This window comes from Scardinius erythrophthalmus, assembly GCF_964197995.2.
Source record: "Scardinius erythrophthalmus genome assembly, chromosome: 1".
Lineage (NCBI taxonomy): Eukaryota > Metazoa > Chordata > Actinopteri > Cypriniformes > Leuciscidae > Scardinius > Scardinius erythrophthalmus.
In genome coordinates this window covers 74,327,165-74,345,365 of record NC_138221.1, presented here as the reverse complement: position 1 = coordinate 74,345,365, position 18,201 = coordinate 74,327,165, and the positions used below count along the sequence as shown (strand labels likewise).

Sequence of the window (18,201 nt, the reverse complement as noted above, 5' to 3'; positions counted from 1 at the left end):
GTGCAATCGCACCAGCTGCTTGTTAAATACCCGCGCTGCGAGGCTGCGCAGCTGATGCAAATGATTGCACGCCAATGTGTATTGGCTTGTTTTAGTTTCACTCGAAGTAGATTGGCCTCTATAGCGAGATTCCTATTCGTCGTTCACCACGACGTACGTCGTAGTGACCGGACGATAGGGAACAACTGAGTACTTAAATGTATAATTAGTGTAACTAGGTCACCTTAAAATAAAGTGTAACCTAAAAATATAAATAAATTGTTATATTTACAATGTTATTAATTGTGTAAACACGTCATCACAGTTTATGAAAAGGGTCCATTGCACAAAATTATCATAGCCTACTGTACACAGACAAACAGATTTTGCATAACAGCATACTGCCTGATGGCTGTAACACTAAAAATAATTAACAATATATTCATAAAAATATATATATATATATTGAGACATCTATATGGCATTTTGCATAACAGCACACTCTTTGATGGCTGTAACACTAAAAATAATTAACAATATATTCATTAAAAAAAATATATATATATTGAGACATCTATATGACATTTTGCATAACAGCACACTCTTTGATGGCTGTAACACTAAAAATAATTAACAATATATTCGTAAAAAAAAAAAATATATATATATTGAGACATCTATATAAACATGTCAGTCTCCCTAATTGACCCAATCCCTAATAGTATTCTGGCAATGTGTGATATCTTAGAGCAGTGGTTCTCAAACTGGGGTACGAGAACAAAATCCCATTCATTTAAATCTTCTACTCCACCTAAAAAAACATTAAATTTGAATGTATTTCTAGCAGGTAAGATGTCATAAATACATATATTAATAGTATATCATAATATGTATACATCTTTCGCAGTCCAAGCAGTGTGCAATGCATATGACAGGTTTCGTATAGAGTTAATGCTGCCTTAGCAAATCATGCTACATTACTGCTGTTCTCGACAATGTACATTTGTAAAAGTGGGGATTTAGCACTTACTAGCATGAAGAACAAATATAGACACAGAGAGTGGATTGAGATCGATTTAAGACTCAAACTTTTTAAACATTCTCTGTGTGAGTTCTTGATTTAATGTCGATCTTACGAAAGCCACAGCAGAACTGCAACCCATACAAAGCGGTGTTTTGTGAACGAATCTGCGGCTTTGAACGAATCGTGAGAGTCAATGATTCAATGACCCGTTCATAAATACAGCCACTTGCTTCATTACTGAATGAATGAAAGACTCAATGATTCACTCATAAAGACAGTAACTTACTGCCACCTACTAGAGGTTTTAATTTAATATTTAAAAGTCACTGCAAATTTATCTATTGAACATTTTTTATTTAAATCATTATTTTATAAAGGTATTTATAAAGGTAAAAAATGCACTGGAAAAATCGATTTAAGGTGGCAAATATTGTCCCTTTATGGAAAAGGTGTTACTGCAGTCTAAGTGGAAGAGAGGAGGTATGCAGAAGGATGTTAAATGCCTCAGGGGGTACGGCACTCTAAAACATTTGAGAACCACTGCTTTAAAGCCTAAGTGATAATTGTGTGTGCAGGCATTGAGCAGGTGCAGTCTGAAACACTGTGTGGCGCTGTGGCAGCTGCTCAGCTCTCTGAAATCTGAAACAATGCTTCGTCTGAAGAGGGTGAGATACTCAACATACTAATCCGTATTCTGCTTTGTACTTTCAGTGAGTTTGTATGTGATAATGACTGTGTTCATCTGCTCTTCAGGACCCGTTTGTGAGCATCAGCGAAGAGTACAAGCATCCTCTGGAACACAAGACTCTGCTCTCTAGTTTTTTCACTCAGTCCAGTGCTGATGCCTTCCTGTTGGAGATTCATGAATTTCTGCTTTTGGTTCTCAAGAGCCCAAACGCCACGGACACCTACAGGCCTAACTGGGGGTAAGATCTGATGGGTGGGGTTGGTACAGGTGTATAGTCAAGTGAAGTCATCTTCATTTATATAGCGCTTTTAACAATGTAGATAGTTTCAAAGCAGCTTTACAGAGATAAACGTATAATTTAAGGTAAGATTGTTTTGGCTTTATAGCGGTTCTTTAATAAAGTTATTTTCCAGCTAAAGTTAGTTTTGATTGATTCGCTTCCGTCGCAACGATCATTTGTTATTAAATTATGGGCCGCCAAGATGACACCATTCTCTCTACACAAACTTTAAGCGCGATCCTGTATACACAGAAGAACTTTAGAAGAACGTTTTGGCAAGGTTCTCTCAAAGTTATGAACAAACATTCTTACAAACGTTTGTTCAATGTTATCTGTTCTTCAATAATGTTCTCAAAATGTGACCCGTCACGGAAACCAGTGACACAAGTCGGCAGCACAACTTTCGAGCAAAATGAGAAAGAAGCGGGTTTTTTTCAAAATGGGTGATTTTCGCTTTTTTGCAGAATCTTTTAGTTGAGATCACGAAGAAGCCTCTCCATATTTGAGATAGCAGTATTGGTATATTTAAAAGCGAAATCGGCTTGTTTTTCGGAGATTCTAGCATGCAGTAGGGGCGTGTCATTGTCGGTGTATATTTCCATACTGGAAAAGCCGGCTTTTGTTTCTTTTGTTATTGCCCCCACCCTCCAAGGGAACAGCGTGGCTACTTATTATGCAGCGCTCTGGCCGGTTCTATCTGATATCAAAATTCAATGAAGATGGACGCTGCAAACATTGTCGCAGACGAGCTGAACCGTGGCCATTACGCCGGTTTCACACTGCACGCGTTAGCAGAGCGTAAGCAGCGCGTATTTTTTCGGCAGCCATGTTAACAGATTAGAGCATTCACACTGCACGGCGGCAGCGCGTAGCAGGAGCAGAGCAGGAGCAGCAGTGCCGCGATCGTTTCGGCACGAGTCTATTTTTGCTGCGCCACTTACGCTGAATTAAAGTGACAATGCATTGATCATGGACAAAATACGCCGCAGTTTTACCCAAAAAGTGCATTGAATATATCTATTGTGTTTTAAACAGTCAATCAAATGACCAACAGCAATTTAAAAAGATAACAAATGTCCAAAAACAAACATGTTGCCAGAACAATAAAAACAAAGATGAACGTACTCGGTTACCTAATGTAACCATGGTTCTCTCTAGAAGAGGGAACGAGTATTGCGTAAGTTGCTTACGCTACGGGTAAAGTCTTCTTTTCTCGAGATCTGAAGCCAAAATGTATCCTTAATTTTGTATTTATTGTCAACGCAGTGCGGCAGCCAGCAGACCATAGCAGGCTGTATCAGCGTGCTTATTGGCTGACCTGCGGCAACTGCAGCAGCCTACCGGTGAGCCCCGCGTGACGTCACACCCAAGGAGGGCACTTCGCGCCCTCTACGTTTCATAGCCCACCAGAATGGGTGTGGCTTAGCATATATAAGGACGGGCTCAACAAGCTGATCTCTGGTTTTTATGGATGAAGCGAATAAGCTCGTGGCGCGAACACGGCAGGTTACGCAATACTCGTTCCCTCTCGTTCTAGAGAGAACCGAGGTTACCTTAGGTAACCGAGTACGTTCTCTTACGAGAGGTTCTCTCGTATTGCGTAAGTTGCTGACGCTACGGGAACCCCTTGTCAACGCCGTGCGCGCCGAGCATCCGAGCATGAGTCCTGGGGAAGCCCGGGGAGCATAACATGCGGGAACAGGCGGCCAGCAACGCGAGCCAGCACATGTCGTAAGCACTTCACATGGAAAAGACGGCCATCAGCGCGGGCCGTACAAGTACATAAGCACCTTATAGGGAGAAAATAGAGCGGCACTGCCGGTCTATGTATAGAGGGCATCACCCCTTTACACAGCTGTAAGGCGAATAGGCGGCCAGCAGCGCGGGCCACACAACACAATGCACAAGCATACGATAGGGGGACACAGAGCGGCTCCGCCGGTCTATGTATGGAGAATCTCATCCCACAGTGCAGCTCAACCAGAAGGTTGAAAACGGTTTTGAGCGAGAGGTATTTTAGGTCCACGGATTCTAACGGTTCAAAGGGAAACTCTTTCAGGGCCTCCAGGACCAAAGAAAGATCCCAAATAGGAACCGCGGGGGGTTCATCCTCCTAGCTCCCCTAAGAAAGCGGATGATGAGCTCGTTTCTTCCTAACGCACGGCTGCGCGTCGGCTCTGCGAACGCCGCAATGGCCGAAACGTATACTTTGAGCGTGGAAGGGGACCTGTCCTTGTCCAGCAGCTCTTGGAGAAAGGAAAGCACCCACAGAACCCTGCATGTGCGTGGATCCAGGCTCTTAGCAGCGCACCATTTAGAAAACACTGACCATTTAGACGCGTATTGTCTTCTCGTAGAAGGATCTCTAGACTGCGTGATCGTGTTCACGACCCCTTTTGGCAAAGCAACGGGTATTCATTGATTGTCCACGCATGCAGAGACCAGCGCTCTGTATGGGGATGCCAGATTGATCCACCGGCCTCCGTCCTTCTTGGGCACGAGAAAGTAACGGCTGTAAAAGCCTGACTCGCTCAGAGAAGGGTGTACCGGTTCTAAAGCCCCTTTGCACAGAAGTTTCACTATTTCTGCAAGAAGTAGGTGTGCTACTTCCCCATTCACTCTCATCTCGGTCCGTGCTAGGAGCGCGGGGGACGCGAGCGAACTGCAATGCATAGCCCTGCTTTACTGTGCTCAGCACCCATTCTGACGCGCCTGGAATAGCTCCCATGCTTTTGCATGTGCGGCTAGGGGCAGAATGGCCTCCAGGTTTCGACTGCCGTTTTCCGGGGGCTCGAGAACCTGATTTGGAGGTGCGGGCGCAGCTCGCGCGCTCTCGGTGCTCGAATACGGCGGCTCGCGGATAGCTGGCCGTTTTACACGTGATGTACCGGTAGCTTTGGACGGGGAACATATTGTGCGAGGAACGGGGCGCCGGACGGCGCCGGGGGCGAGACATTCGTCAGTATGTGTGAGCGCTCGTGAGCGGGCACAGGAGATACATCTGTGATGTGACCGGCAGGGAGCGGCCGTGTAACAGAGCGGGCAGTGGGTAGGTGTGGGCACAGGGTTGTGGGCACATGACCTACATCTAACACTCGAGCGGCTTTTGCCAGCTTTATAAGAGTGGGCTCTGTGAGAGACACGGGGGGTTATAGTGCTTGTGTGTAGGGGTGAACACAGACGTGGGCACATTTTCTATACTTAAAACACATGTGGCGTGAGCCGGACAACCAGACATTACACTCTTATGAGATTTCTCTGGGTCGCCGTGGAAACGGCGGTTGCGTGCAGGCGAGCGAGTTGTATTACCGGCTCGTTGGATGCAAAATGCACTTCTGCAGTAGCTTTTCTAAAGGGACTGACAGAGTAATGCTTTGAAGGTTCATATGTTTAGATGCTATAATACTCGCGGGAGGGTGCGAGAGGCGGGTTCGCTTTCTGTAAGTGAGAAAGCTGGCCGCGAACTCAGAGAAGCGGGCAGCATAATTTTTATCTGCGCCGGAGCCGGGAATCGAACACGGGTCTCTGGCACGAAAGCCTAAGGTTTTGCCACTGAGCCACAGGGGAAAAACACTTATTATATGTGTTTTATATAAAATTTTGTATTATAACAGGCTCGTTTACTGCAATATTAATATTTCCAGCCGCCTGAACTTGAGAGGGGACTGAGAAATGGAGGTTGGTCCGACCTCGGTGGGACTAACAACACTCTCTCTCCTCCTTTGCCGGTGAGTGAGGCACGCGGGCTGCTGAACATTGCTCGTGACCGTCCGCTCTGACCTCTCTTGTGAACGGCGCAGTTGCTCGGCACAGACAAAGCGAGAGAGCACGGGAAAAAATTTGTGATAGGCGGATAGCCAGAGAGTGTCAACATGACTTGTGTAGGCGGTTGTTTGCAGGCATGCATGTACTCAACAGGCTCGCTTACTGCAATATTGATGTTTACAGCTGCCTGGGACTAAAACAGTCTTTCCTTTTTACGCCGGTGAGTGACGCACGCAAACGAGGGCGGGGTAGCTTGCTTGTAACGTAAAGAAGCCAGCCCCGTGACCGTCCGCTTCTGACATCCTTTGTGAATGTATATATATATATATATATATATATAAATACTATTTTTGTCAAAAATAAAGTCATCAACTAAGATGTTAGCTGTTCCAATGTTGGCTATATTCAAACTAATGAATACATATGATAAAATGTAGGCCTATAATATATATTTTTTTTTGTTACAAAGAAAGAGTAAAGAGTTTACACTTGAAATATTGTTGAAATTGTAATTATTGTTGTAATTGTAACCTTTTTAATAAAATAGCAAAAAATATTTACAAGATTGATGTAAGCAAAATCTTAAATGGTCAGTATAAGTCTTCTTCTAAATATATATTTTGTCCTTGCATTCATTCTTGTGGCTGAAGTGTCACACCTGAATGAATGGCTCATTATGCAGAGTCATTATGCAGAGTGGGTGGGACATTGTATTCTCAGGTGTAAACTACTCCTCCTTCACGCCCCCCTCGCATATTGGCTTTCCAAGCAAAACCTGTCTTACTCAATTTAAATCAATGTATTGTTTTATTTGAATGATTAGGCAGGATGATTTTCACATCATTTTGAAGCCAGAACTCGAAGGACAACATTCATTAGTCAAAAGTCTTGTTGACACATATTTAGTATGAGTTTTGTGGTCTTATTTCAGCAACTTTAATTTTAATTTTTTGCAATAACCACGCATAAACATTATTCTCTTAAAAATTCAAACATATACATGCATCTTGAGCACATATTATGGTAGCCCTGTTTGTGCTATATAGAGTGAATTTACACCTTTGCCATTAACATGTTTATAAATAACTGAAAAAAGCACAAATGTCAGGGCATGTCAGAACACATCCAGGGCCCAGAAAACCCCTCAGATCCCAGAGGGTTAAGGATAATTTTTGGCTTCAGATCTCGAGAAAAGAAGACTTTACCCGTAGCGTAAGCAACTTACGCAATACGAGAGAACCTCTCGTAAGAGAACCAAACGTTATATAAATGAAATTATTAATAAAATAAGCTTCTTGACAAGTCTTTTCTCTTAAATGTATTTGAAAACGAAATAAAGCAATGCCAACTTATCCATTATAGATTACTCTGTCTGTACGCAAGCCGCGGTTCAGCCGCGCGTGACAAAAGTGTGATAGCAAAACGTGCATGTCCTGCTCCCGCTCACCATACGCACTGCTCCTGCGCTGCTTACGCTCTGCTAACGCGTGCAGTGTGAAACCGACGTTAGATATCAGAGGCTATATCGTTAGTAACATTTGATGGGGATAAAGACAGAAAAAATGGGGGAAATCTGTAACTTTTCCGTATCCGTAACACCAGTTGTGAATGGGGGAAGGGGAGTATTTCCATGTTGTAAAGAGCTTTGTGTTACATACTTGTATGAAAAGCGCTCTATAAGCAATGTTTGTTTGATTGATTTGATTGATTTATTGATATATTCTTTTTATTTTCCATAGTTTATTGCTTATTATTTATCATTAGCAAAAGTTTGTTTCATGTTGCACGAGTACACCGAAGAAAATTCCTAGTCTGTGAAACCTTTCATTGACAGTGGCAATAAAATCTATTCTGATTCATACTTGGATTCATACTCATATATGTATACCGTGAGGAAAATAAGTATTTGAACACCCTGCTATTTTGCAAGTTCTTCCACTTAGAAATCATGGAGGGGTCTGAAATTGTCATCGTAGGTGCATGTCCACTGTGAGAGACATAATCTAAAAAAGAAAATCCAGAAATCATAATGTATGATTTTTTAACTATTTATTTGTATGATACAGCTGCAAATAAGTATTTGAACACCTGAGAAAATCAATGTTAATATTTGGTACAGTAGCCTTTGTTTGCAATTACAGAGGTCAAACGTTTCCTGTAGTTTTTCACCAGGTTTGCACACACTGCAGGAGGGATTTTGGCCCACTCCTCCACACAGATCTTCTCTAGATCAGTCAGGTTTCTAGGCTGTCGCTGTGAAACACAGAGTTTGAGCTCCCTCCAAAGATTATCTATTGGGTTTAGGTCTGGAGACTGGCTAGGCCACGCCAGAACCTTGATATGTTTCTTACAGAGCCACTCCTTGGTTATCATGGCTGTGTGTTTCGGGTCATTGTCATGTTGGAAGACCCAGCCTCGACCCATCTTCAGTGCTCTAACTGAGGGAAGGAGGTTGTTCCCCAAAATCTCGCAATACATGGCCCCGGTCATCCTCTCCTTAATACAGTGCAGTCGCCCTGTCCCATGTGCAGAAAAACACCCCCAAAGCATGATGCTACCACCCCCATGCTTCACAGTAGGGATGGTGTTCTTGGGATGGTACTCATCATTCTTCTTCCTCCAAACACGTTTAGTGGAATTATGACCAAAAAGTTCTATTTTGGTCTCATCTGACCACATGACTTTCTCCCATGACTCCTCTGGATCATCCAAATGGTCATTGGCAAACTTAAGATGGGCCTTGACATGTGCTGGTTTAAGCAGGGGAACCTTCCATGCCATGCATGATTTCAAACCATGACGTCTTAGTGTATTACCAACAGTAACCTTGGAAACGGTGGTCCCAGCTCTTTTTTTCAGGTCATTGACCAGCTTCTCCCGTGTAGTTCTGGGCTGATTTCTCACCTTTCTTAGGATCATTGAGACCCCACGAGGTGAGATCTTGCATGGAGCCCCAGTCCGAGGGAGATTGACAGTCATGTTTAGCTTCTTCCATTTCCCTAATGATTGCTCCAACAGTGGTCCTTTTTTCACCAAGCTGCTTGGCAATTTCCCTTAGCCCTTTCCAGCCTTGTGGAGGTGAACAATTTTATTATTATACCCAATGTTAGGGTATGTCTTATCTAAATGATATGTAAATGAGCCCTATTGTCACTCCCAGCATGAGAGAGAGGTGAGAACTGCACAATCTTTAGAGGCCGTTTTCTCCCCTTTGAGCTTTTTTGAGTGCCTACCTTCAAATGGCCACAACTTCTCCAAATATTATCAGATTCCCATGTGTTACACATCGTTGGAAAGCTTGGAGACTACACTTTCAGAATTTGTGAATAACTCAAAATGCCACAGAACCGACTTTTGTCCCTACTTTCCGTGATCAGTCACAAATGTCAAAAACGTTATTTATACATTGTTTTTAGAAGGTTTTTAATTGTCCTCATAATGTTTTCTTGGGAGAAAACGTTCTTAGAACAAAATTCTTGGAACATCCTTAAAACATTTAGAATAACAACAAACGTCATAAGAATAAGGTTGTGTGTGCTATTTTAAAAGAACAACCGTGGAATTTGGGAACGTTTTGTAGCCTGTCCCATAGTTATTGTTCCTAACTTTGATCTTATATTTATGTAAAGGTTTATGGAATTAATTTTGTTCCAATAATAATGAACATAACTTTTCAAGAAACTAATTAAAATATAAATTGAAACTGAATAAAACATCTTTGAAACTGAAAAAGAATAAATCGCAGGCAAATTTTTTGACTTCATTTTTAATACACTGCATGTTTTGCTAACTATTTCTCATATTGCGTTCGCTGATCTGAACTTACAAATGCGCTTCCAGAGATTTCATTTACGCTTCTGAAGTTTTCGCTTACGCTTCTGGAGTTTTCGTTTGCTGTTCTGACACATTTCTCTTGTGGGGGCGGGGCTAGTAGCAGTGTGTTCTCATTGGCTACTGAGGTTTTTATTGACAGCTTCTTGACCAGGAAGTGAAGACGTCAGTGCTGTGTTTATGTGGATTTGAGCGTCTGTAAGCACAGCTTACAGGAAATCACTACATATTGTCATTAGTATTTTATGAATATTCTCATAATTTTAGCAGAAAACATACTTTGAACAAAAAAATTCAATTGGCCTTTAAATATTAAGCATCACTAACTTTTTGGCTAAAAAATGGCTTAAGGTTGGATATTACACAACAAAATCTCCTGTTTCATGAACATGGCTCAGTGCTCATATGTGTCCACACTACAGAGTGTTAAATTGAAGCAGTGTTGGAGTTTATTAGATATACAGTATGAGTGATGATTGAGCATTAGGGGTTACTCACTGAAGGAAAGAAGAGCAAACATTGAAGTCACCATTGTGGTGATCAGTGTTTCCAGCTCTTGACTCTGGAATGTTTTATCAGTGTTTCTCTGGCTGCTTTAATAATGTGTTCAGAAAACACATTTATTGCATCAGAAGAAGTCGAGACAGAATAGCATCAGGTGATATTGGCTACTAATGCATGTCTTTATGAAGTGTTAGATTCACATCTTAAGTCTAATCACTGGTCAGAAGTAAGTTTTTTTATATATAGATTTTGTTACTGACCATAATACTACTGTAACAATTAGATATTCTGAAAAATTATGAAAATATATTGTGATAAGGAAGTTAACTACAGTGTTATTTAGACACTCAAAATCAACAATCAGCATATGAAATGCAACAATGGTGACACGCTTCATGCCAGCACAGAAATCTCTTTCATGGCTCTAGTCATGCACTGCAGCATGAATAGATTATGCAGCTGAATTATTTGACTATTTATATTTTTTGATTGTCACCATTGTTGAGGTTTGTATGATGAGTGTTGATGCCTAAGTGTGGCTTAATTTTTACACAAGAGGTTGTAGTGTTTTTGGAAGATTTCACACAGATCTCTTTAGTGTTACAAATGATCTTTCTGTCACAACAGCTGAATTTATTACCTTTTTATTCATTAATGCTTCAACTTCATAACTATTTAAACCATTCATGAAAGTACAGAAAAAGTATAAAAAAAGTAATTTGATAGTCACTGAAACAGACGTGTTAATCTGCGTTTTCATCTTTCTCTGTCTTGAGCAATGCACAAATGTTCACTGAAAACACTTGCATTTGCTGAAAGAAAAATAAGTTAGCGAAAGTCAAGGGTCTGGAGCCCAACTAAAGCAAACACTGATCTCCATCATGGTAATTTATTTTCAACCAAATACCATTTAAACATCTGTTCATCTCAATAAGAACTTTTGTACGTGTTTGAAAGAAATAAAGTAAACTGGTTAGTAATAGTGAAGCTGGTAATGCTGTTTGTGGAGTTGTTTAATCCTCCTCTGCTGAGATCTTCACAGATTTAATGTCTTCTTTTATCTTCAGTTGATTTCATCTAAGGATGTGGCTGAAGTCAGTTGTAGTTTCTGTTCTCATTTAATTTTTCTTTAGTGATTCTGTTTGTTAACAGCAGGTGTTTGAATGTTTCAGGAACGTCATACTTACCTTTAAATTACGTTCTAGTAACATTAAGGAAACTGGACATTTTTATGTTCTTGGAATGTTACAAACCAACGTTCCTATAATGTTGTTAGTAAAAATTAAGTACAAAAAAAAAAGAAATGTCCCGAAAAAAAGAATGTTTCAGAAACATCAAGCAAACCTTAAAAAATGTTCCAAAAACATCAAGAAAAACTGTAATTTTAACGTTTCCTTTACCAGAACTGAATATTTGGAAAACACTGGTGAAAAAAACAAACAAAAAACCTCATGTGAACATAGATGTGGCAGTGAATATGGGGGACATTTTTGACTGGCAGGCTTTCGTATTCTGCAGAATTATGATTGCAATTTTAAGCTGTTGAACATATGGAAATCTATCATAACTCATTGAATTCTCTCTGTCCTTCAGTCTGAAAGTAACTATGGTGTCCTACATGGAGCGTAAAGAACTGGACGTTCCTCCTGAGGTGGATGAATTCTTCCCTGAAGAAGTTCTGCTCTCCCAGTGCGTCGAAGCATGGAAGTACTCCGTTCATCTCAGACAAGAAAGAAACCAAAGTTAGATCCTAGATGAAACACTTTTGTTTTCTTCCTCAATCACTCATTTGCTTAGTTTTAGTTTAGTCGTTAAAGCTTAATTTTAATTTTAATTTACAAATGACATATAGTTTATAATAATTGCTCAGTACAGACTTTTGGGAAATGTGGTAATTCACTTATTTACAGCACTGTATACTGTAATCTTATGGTCATGATCTGTCAAAGTATTTTTGCAAGATAGTAAGCAAGTACAGTACAATTTCTTACAAAGTATAAAAAGTTACCAATAATTATTTAACCATTCCTTTTTATTTGTTTACTTGATACTTTATGTACGTATAGACTCATCATTTAAGAATGTAAACTCAGTTAAACTATATACTATACATCATGAACACACTTATGTTCATCTTAAAATAAAATGTATTAGTTAAAATGTAATTTTAAATTGTTTAATGTAGTTTAAAGGGTGTTTCAAATTAATTTTCTTTCTTTTTTTCCATTTTACAACTTTTCAAGGATTTCTGTCTAGAAGCAATATTGAACCCTAATCTAAAGTGTGACCAGCAATGTTTCTATGGACCACCATGTATTCTGGAACAGTGCTGCGTGTAAATTGTTTTTTCCCTGTGACACACATGGATTTTAATAAAAATGGCTCCACTTCAAAGCTGGCATGTTGCTCTTTGTTGAACAGAAAAGCAAACGCAGACCTTATGAGGTGCAAGGGGAAAACTTGATGCAAAGAAAAAAACTGCACACTCTCTTAAGCACATTTATTACCAATGTTTCGGCACAACAGGTAGCATCTCATCAAACAACTGTGGTGTGTTGGATCAGTCAACAAACACTGTAAGTCATGTCATCTCCTTTTATTGTCACTTGCACTTTGTCACATGTATAGTACAGCATTTTCTGTCAGCAATGAGGGATTTACATGTGATAAATGCAGGGAGATAGTCAGGCTGACGGAGAAGATTTCAGAACTAGAGATAGTAAGAGTGCCAGAGCTTTATATACTGCTTTGGATGTGATTAGCTTAGTGAACTCTGTACACGATTCGGTTGTGGCTGAAGTAGAGCCCGTGCAGCAGGGCAACTGGGTGATGGTGAGACACTGTAGTCGCGGGACAAAACACTGCTCTTCCGTTCCGTACGTCGGAGTGATGAGATACTTAGTAGACTGTCCTCACTCAATGGCTGGCTGTCTAGTGGCAAAAAAATATAGGGTTTGTAGACAATTGGAAAAGTTTTTCGGGCAGACCTGTCCTGTTGGAAAGAGATGGCATTCATCCCTCCTGGGATGGTGCTGCTCTTCTCTCTAGTAATATGGCACATAGGCTGCGTCCGAAACCGCATACTCAATGAGTAGGTACTTAATTTCAATAAGTACTTACTTAACGAGCGCTAACAGAGTAGGTAATTTATAGCCAGATCTCGTTGAGTATGAATGCGAACCGGACATCTGCCATGTTGACGTTATCATGTGACCTACGACACGTTATCACACGTGCAACAACTTAAAAGATTTGAACGACACGTTTAATTCATCTATCTGTAAATATCTTGATATTGATTAAACTTTCTCATTTTGTGGTCTTTTTGAAGAAACTGCTGCCAATTTATTTTGTGAATACATTTAGGGTTGATTTAAGTTCTTATATTTAACCCTACTAATGTGACCCACCGTTTTATCCTGAACGATATTATTTATTTTTATTACGGAATCCCAAAATTGTCATCTCTTGAATATGTTGATAATTTATTTATCTTATATCCAAACATTTTCATCCGGCTAACTGCTTTATGTTTTCCTCTTTTTCTTGTTGAATTTAACTCTCGTTTCATCCCTCAGGCCTATAAATAACAAAAAATGCATTTTTTTAAATGTAGGCTATTATAATGAATTATTTAATAAAATATATATTAAGATATTCAACCTTATAGGTTCTTTTTTCCTGTGTAAAAAATCTCATATTATGTATGCAAACCCATGATATATATATATATATACTTACACACCTTATAACATCAGTAACTCGACAGCCCTACCTAGAATGGTTTTCCTCAGCGTTTGTAATGTCTGCACAAAGGGCAGCTGTGCGAAAATTTGCCTTTGGAGGAAACTGTTGATTTTATACTCGAAAAATTTAAGTATCATTACTATTAAAAATTAATATTACCCCAGAATGAATTGCATTGCTATCCCACCCCAAAACATACAATAATAACAACAACAATAAATGCTGACCAATACTTAATTATATTACTTTTTACTGAAAATGATATAATTCAATAAAACAAAATGTAATGTATGTCATATGACACAGCTATGCATGAATACACTCTAGTCTAGATGTATAGTAAACATATCTACATTTTCATTCAAACAATTAAATAAAGCATTAATTAAATCATATTTTATTTACTGACAACAATGAGAAATATTAATAAATTAATAAAAGAATGAATGAAAGTCACCATCACACAATAAACAAATGCATATACAAGTCAACACATGAAACAAAGCTTTATTCAAACTACAATCATGTATGTAGGCTACAGGCGCTGAACCCCACATCCTTCTGCCATCTCAACACAGCGGTTCCCATTCTGCGGCTTTATTCTGATGTATCAGCTGACCACCAGAGGTGAGCCGTGCCTTCGTGCCTGAGGTTGTTGCGTGATGTGTTGTGCTTCACAATCTGAGGCAATAAGGGCTGGTGGAGTGATGGAGGGTCTCGTAAGGGCAGGTGGAGTGATGGAGGGACTCGTAAGGGCTGGTGGAGTGATGGAGGGTCTCGTAAGGGCTGGTGGAGTGATGGAGGGTCTCGTAAGGGCAGGTGGAGTGATGGAGGGTCTCATAAGGGCAGGTGGAGTGATGGAGGGTCTCATAAGGGCAGGTGGAGTGATGGAGGGGCTCATAAGGGCAGGTGGAGTGATGGAGGGTCTCGTAAGGGCTGGTGGAGTGATGGAGGGTCTCGTAAGGGCAGGTAGAGTGATGGAGGGGCTCGTAAGGGCAGGTGGAGTGATGGAGGGTCTCGTAAGGGCAGGTGGAGTGACGGAGGGGCTCATAAGGGCAGGTGGAGTGATGGAGGGTCTCGTAAGGGCAGGTGGAGTGATGGAGGGTCTCGTAAGGGCAGGTGGAGTGATGGAGGGTCTCGTAAGGGCAGGTGGAGTGATGGAGGGTCTCGTAAGGGCAGGTGGAGTGATGGAGGGGCTCATAAGGGCAGGTGGAGTGATGGAGGGTCTCGTAAGGGCAGGTGGAGTGATGGAGGGTCTCGTAAGGGCAGGTGGAGTGATGTAAGGGCTGGTGGAGTGATGGAGGGGCTCATAAGGGCAGGTGGAGTGATGGAGGGGCTCGTAAGGGCAGGTGGAGTGATGGAGGGTCTCGTAAGGGCAGGTGGAGTGATGGAGGGTCTCGTAAGGGCAGGTGGAGTGATGGAGGGTCTCGTAAGGGCTGGTGGAGTGATGGAGGGTCTCGTAAGGGCTGGTGGAGTGATGGAGGGACTCGTAAGGGCTGGTGGAGTGATGGAGGGTCTCGTAAGGGCAGGTGGAGTGATGGAGGGACTCGTAAGGGCTGGTGGAGTGATGGAGGGTCTCGTAAGGGCAGGTGGAGTGATGGAGGGGCTCATAAGGGCAGGTGGAGTGATGGAGGGTCTCGTAAGGGCAGGTGGAGTGATGGAGGGTCTCGTAAGGGCAGGTGGAGTGATGGAGGGTCTCGTAAGGGCTGGTGGAGTGATGGAGGGACTCGTAAGGGCTGGTGGAGTGATGGAGGGTCTCGTAAGGGCAGGTGGAGTGATGGAGGGACTCGTAAGGGCTGGTGGAGTGATGGAGGGACTCGTAAGGGCTGGTGGAGTGATGGAGGGTCTCGTAAGGGCTGGTGGAGTGATGGAGGGACTCGTCCATGGCACCATCTCCAGGATTCAGCTCTGCACTCCTCATCCTCAGTGCTCACACCAGCCTGCTGACATTTCAGATCCTACAAAAATGCACAAACATAACACTAAAGCAGTCATTTTAACCGCACAATGTCATTTGATTTCAGTGTTATTTAGAAGACAAAACTTTTTTTTTCACAAATGCCGCCATCATCTTTCCTTGCAGGTCCTGCTCCACCACAGAAGATCTGCAGCAAATGCACAGAAATCAAGAATCAGAAAAGTGCTGAAATTGCTCTGTTTGAAACTACAATAATTAAATAAACTACAACTTAAGATTTAAATAGTTGTTGTTATTAGTTTCTGTAGTATACTCACTCAAAGCCTTTGATGGCAGCATTCTGCTTCATGTGCCACTCTCCACCGGATAAACACACATCTGTTCATCTGTCCCTGTAACATCCAGACAAGATTCACAAAACCTCTGTGATTTATGAGCTCAACACTACATTTACATGTTGAGGTTGTTTTAACTTTTTATCCAACATAAATGTTCCTCAATGTATCAGCAGTACTAATGCACAAATAAAATAGATAACTTATGTTTAATACTTTATAGATTTGTTCTACATAATAGCACACATTCATCACTCAGATGTCTATTTCATGTTGTGATGTGCTCTTCTGCAATACTTATTGAAGATTTTCCTGTCAGATGTAAATAGACATTTATAATAAGCGTCTTTAAGATGTATATGGTTTATGTAAATCCACTTTAGAGATGCAAGTTAACACGTGTCCTTACTGGAGCTCCCCTGTTAGCTAACGTTATACATAATAAAACGTGTTTTCACAGCAACATCACAACTATACTTTACTGTGTAACATCTTTACACCTTCAACAATTCAACAGTTTACTCTACAGTAGTTCAACACATGCAATTTTAATACAAGGAACCGTGTTTACTCACATTTGAAAGCACCCGCGTCGCTGATCTCTGCGATGTTTAATAATGATGTATCCTCTCGCGTGGCCTCCTGGGATAGAAGAGTATCCATCGGTCGAGCACTCGAAAATCTGTCCGAAAGCAGTAAGCCATCCGGGAACTTCTCGCCTACTCTTTTATGAATACTGATGTTTCGAACGTACTGCTTCCTTCACGTACTGTTTTCGCCTACTATATAGTAGGAAAGTAGGCATATTCGGACGCACTTAAGTCCGAATCTCACGATAATTAGTGCGTCATCCAGATAATTATCGCCTACTCTTTTGGATTCGTACATACTTTTTCGCTCGCCTACTCTTTTTCCCATACTAAATAGTAGGGAAGTATGCGGTTTCGGACGCAGCCATAGTCTTAGAGTTGAACCTTGACTAACTGGGGCTCAGGTCAGGAAGCAGACAAACTGGCTAACCAGACCGTCTCGCGTCACAGAAGTCAGATAAATATATAATAATCTTCCTGATCAGTTTCCCAGATAGGTTAGAAGAACTAAATGTTAAAAACTAGTTAAACAGAAACCAGTGACTCTCGCTTTTCCAGCCCTCAAGAGAGCAGCCAGAAAAATTTACCGTAGCTGGAAGAAAACAGAACTTGAGGTTTTTCACATTTTGAGAAAGAGAGCACAACTGTTTACAGAAAGGCCTTAAAATGGCTAGATCTGCTTATTTTTAGATTCTCATAGAAGAAAACGTACTCGGTTACCTAATGTAACCTCGGTTCTCTCTAGAAGAGGGAACGAGTATTGCGTAAGTTGCTTACGCTACGGGTAAAGTCTCTTTTCTCGAGATCTGAAGCCAAAATTTATCCTTAATTTTGTATTTATTGTCAACGCAGTGCGGCAGCCAGCAGACCATAGCAGGCTGTATCAGCATGCTTACTGGCTGACCTGCGGCAACTGCAGCAGCCTACCGGTGAGCCCTGCGTGACCTCGCGCCCTCTACGCGTCACAGCCCGCCAGAATGGGTGTGGCTTAGCATATATAAGGATGGGCTCAACAGGCTGATCTCTGGTTTTTATGGATGAAGCGAATAAGCTCATGGCGCGAACATGGCAGGTTACGTAATACTCGTTCCCTTTCAGTCGCTCACGTTCGACGTAACGACGTAAAATTGGGATCACTTCAGGGAGCCCTATCAACTTCGAGTGTCTACAGAACGAGCCAATGAACGTTGGCGTGCGTGAATCGCGTCACGCGCCCCCGCCCCGCCGCGCGGGTATAAACAGGAAGCGGGCGCACGCACACATTGTCTTTCACTTCGGAGCCGAGCTTTCGTGAGACTTCTGTCTACAAAGAGATTCAGCCCTTGAAGACTTCAAAGAGATCTACTCTCTGCCTACAGTGTTGGTGTGACGGCGCGATCAGCAGTGGCCGCGAGCATTGCAGCTCACAAACTGCTGTTTTCACAGCACTATTGTTCTGTGTTTGTGTGTGTGTGTGTCGGTTCGGTGGGCGTTTCCTTGTGTGTTTATTCACACCGCGGCTACCCCTGGGTGCCTCAGCACTGATAGAGTATTTTTTCAC

The 18,201-nt window shown here is 41.6% G+C and overlaps 1 protein-coding gene across 1 annotated transcript in view; it reads left to right on the top strand.

Annotated features, from left to right (window-relative positions):
* Positions 1–12,462, top strand: part of LOC308696626 (E3 ubiquitin-protein ligase rnf213-alpha-like) — a gene marked incomplete at its 5' end in the record, with an annotated part of 167,762 nt that extends 155,300 nt beyond the window's left edge. The window contains 3 exons of the mRNA XM_081375488.1: positions 1,579–1,668; positions 1,757–1,929; positions 11,665–12,462. Coding sequence (XP_081231614.1) covers positions 1,579–1,668; positions 1,757–1,929; positions 11,665–11,818 — 417 coding nt within the window. The 3' untranslated portion in view covers positions 11,819–12,462. The remainder of the gene's footprint in view (positions 1–1,578; positions 1,669–1,756; positions 1,930–11,664) is intronic.
* Positions 12,463–18,201: the final 5,739 nt, after the last annotated feature.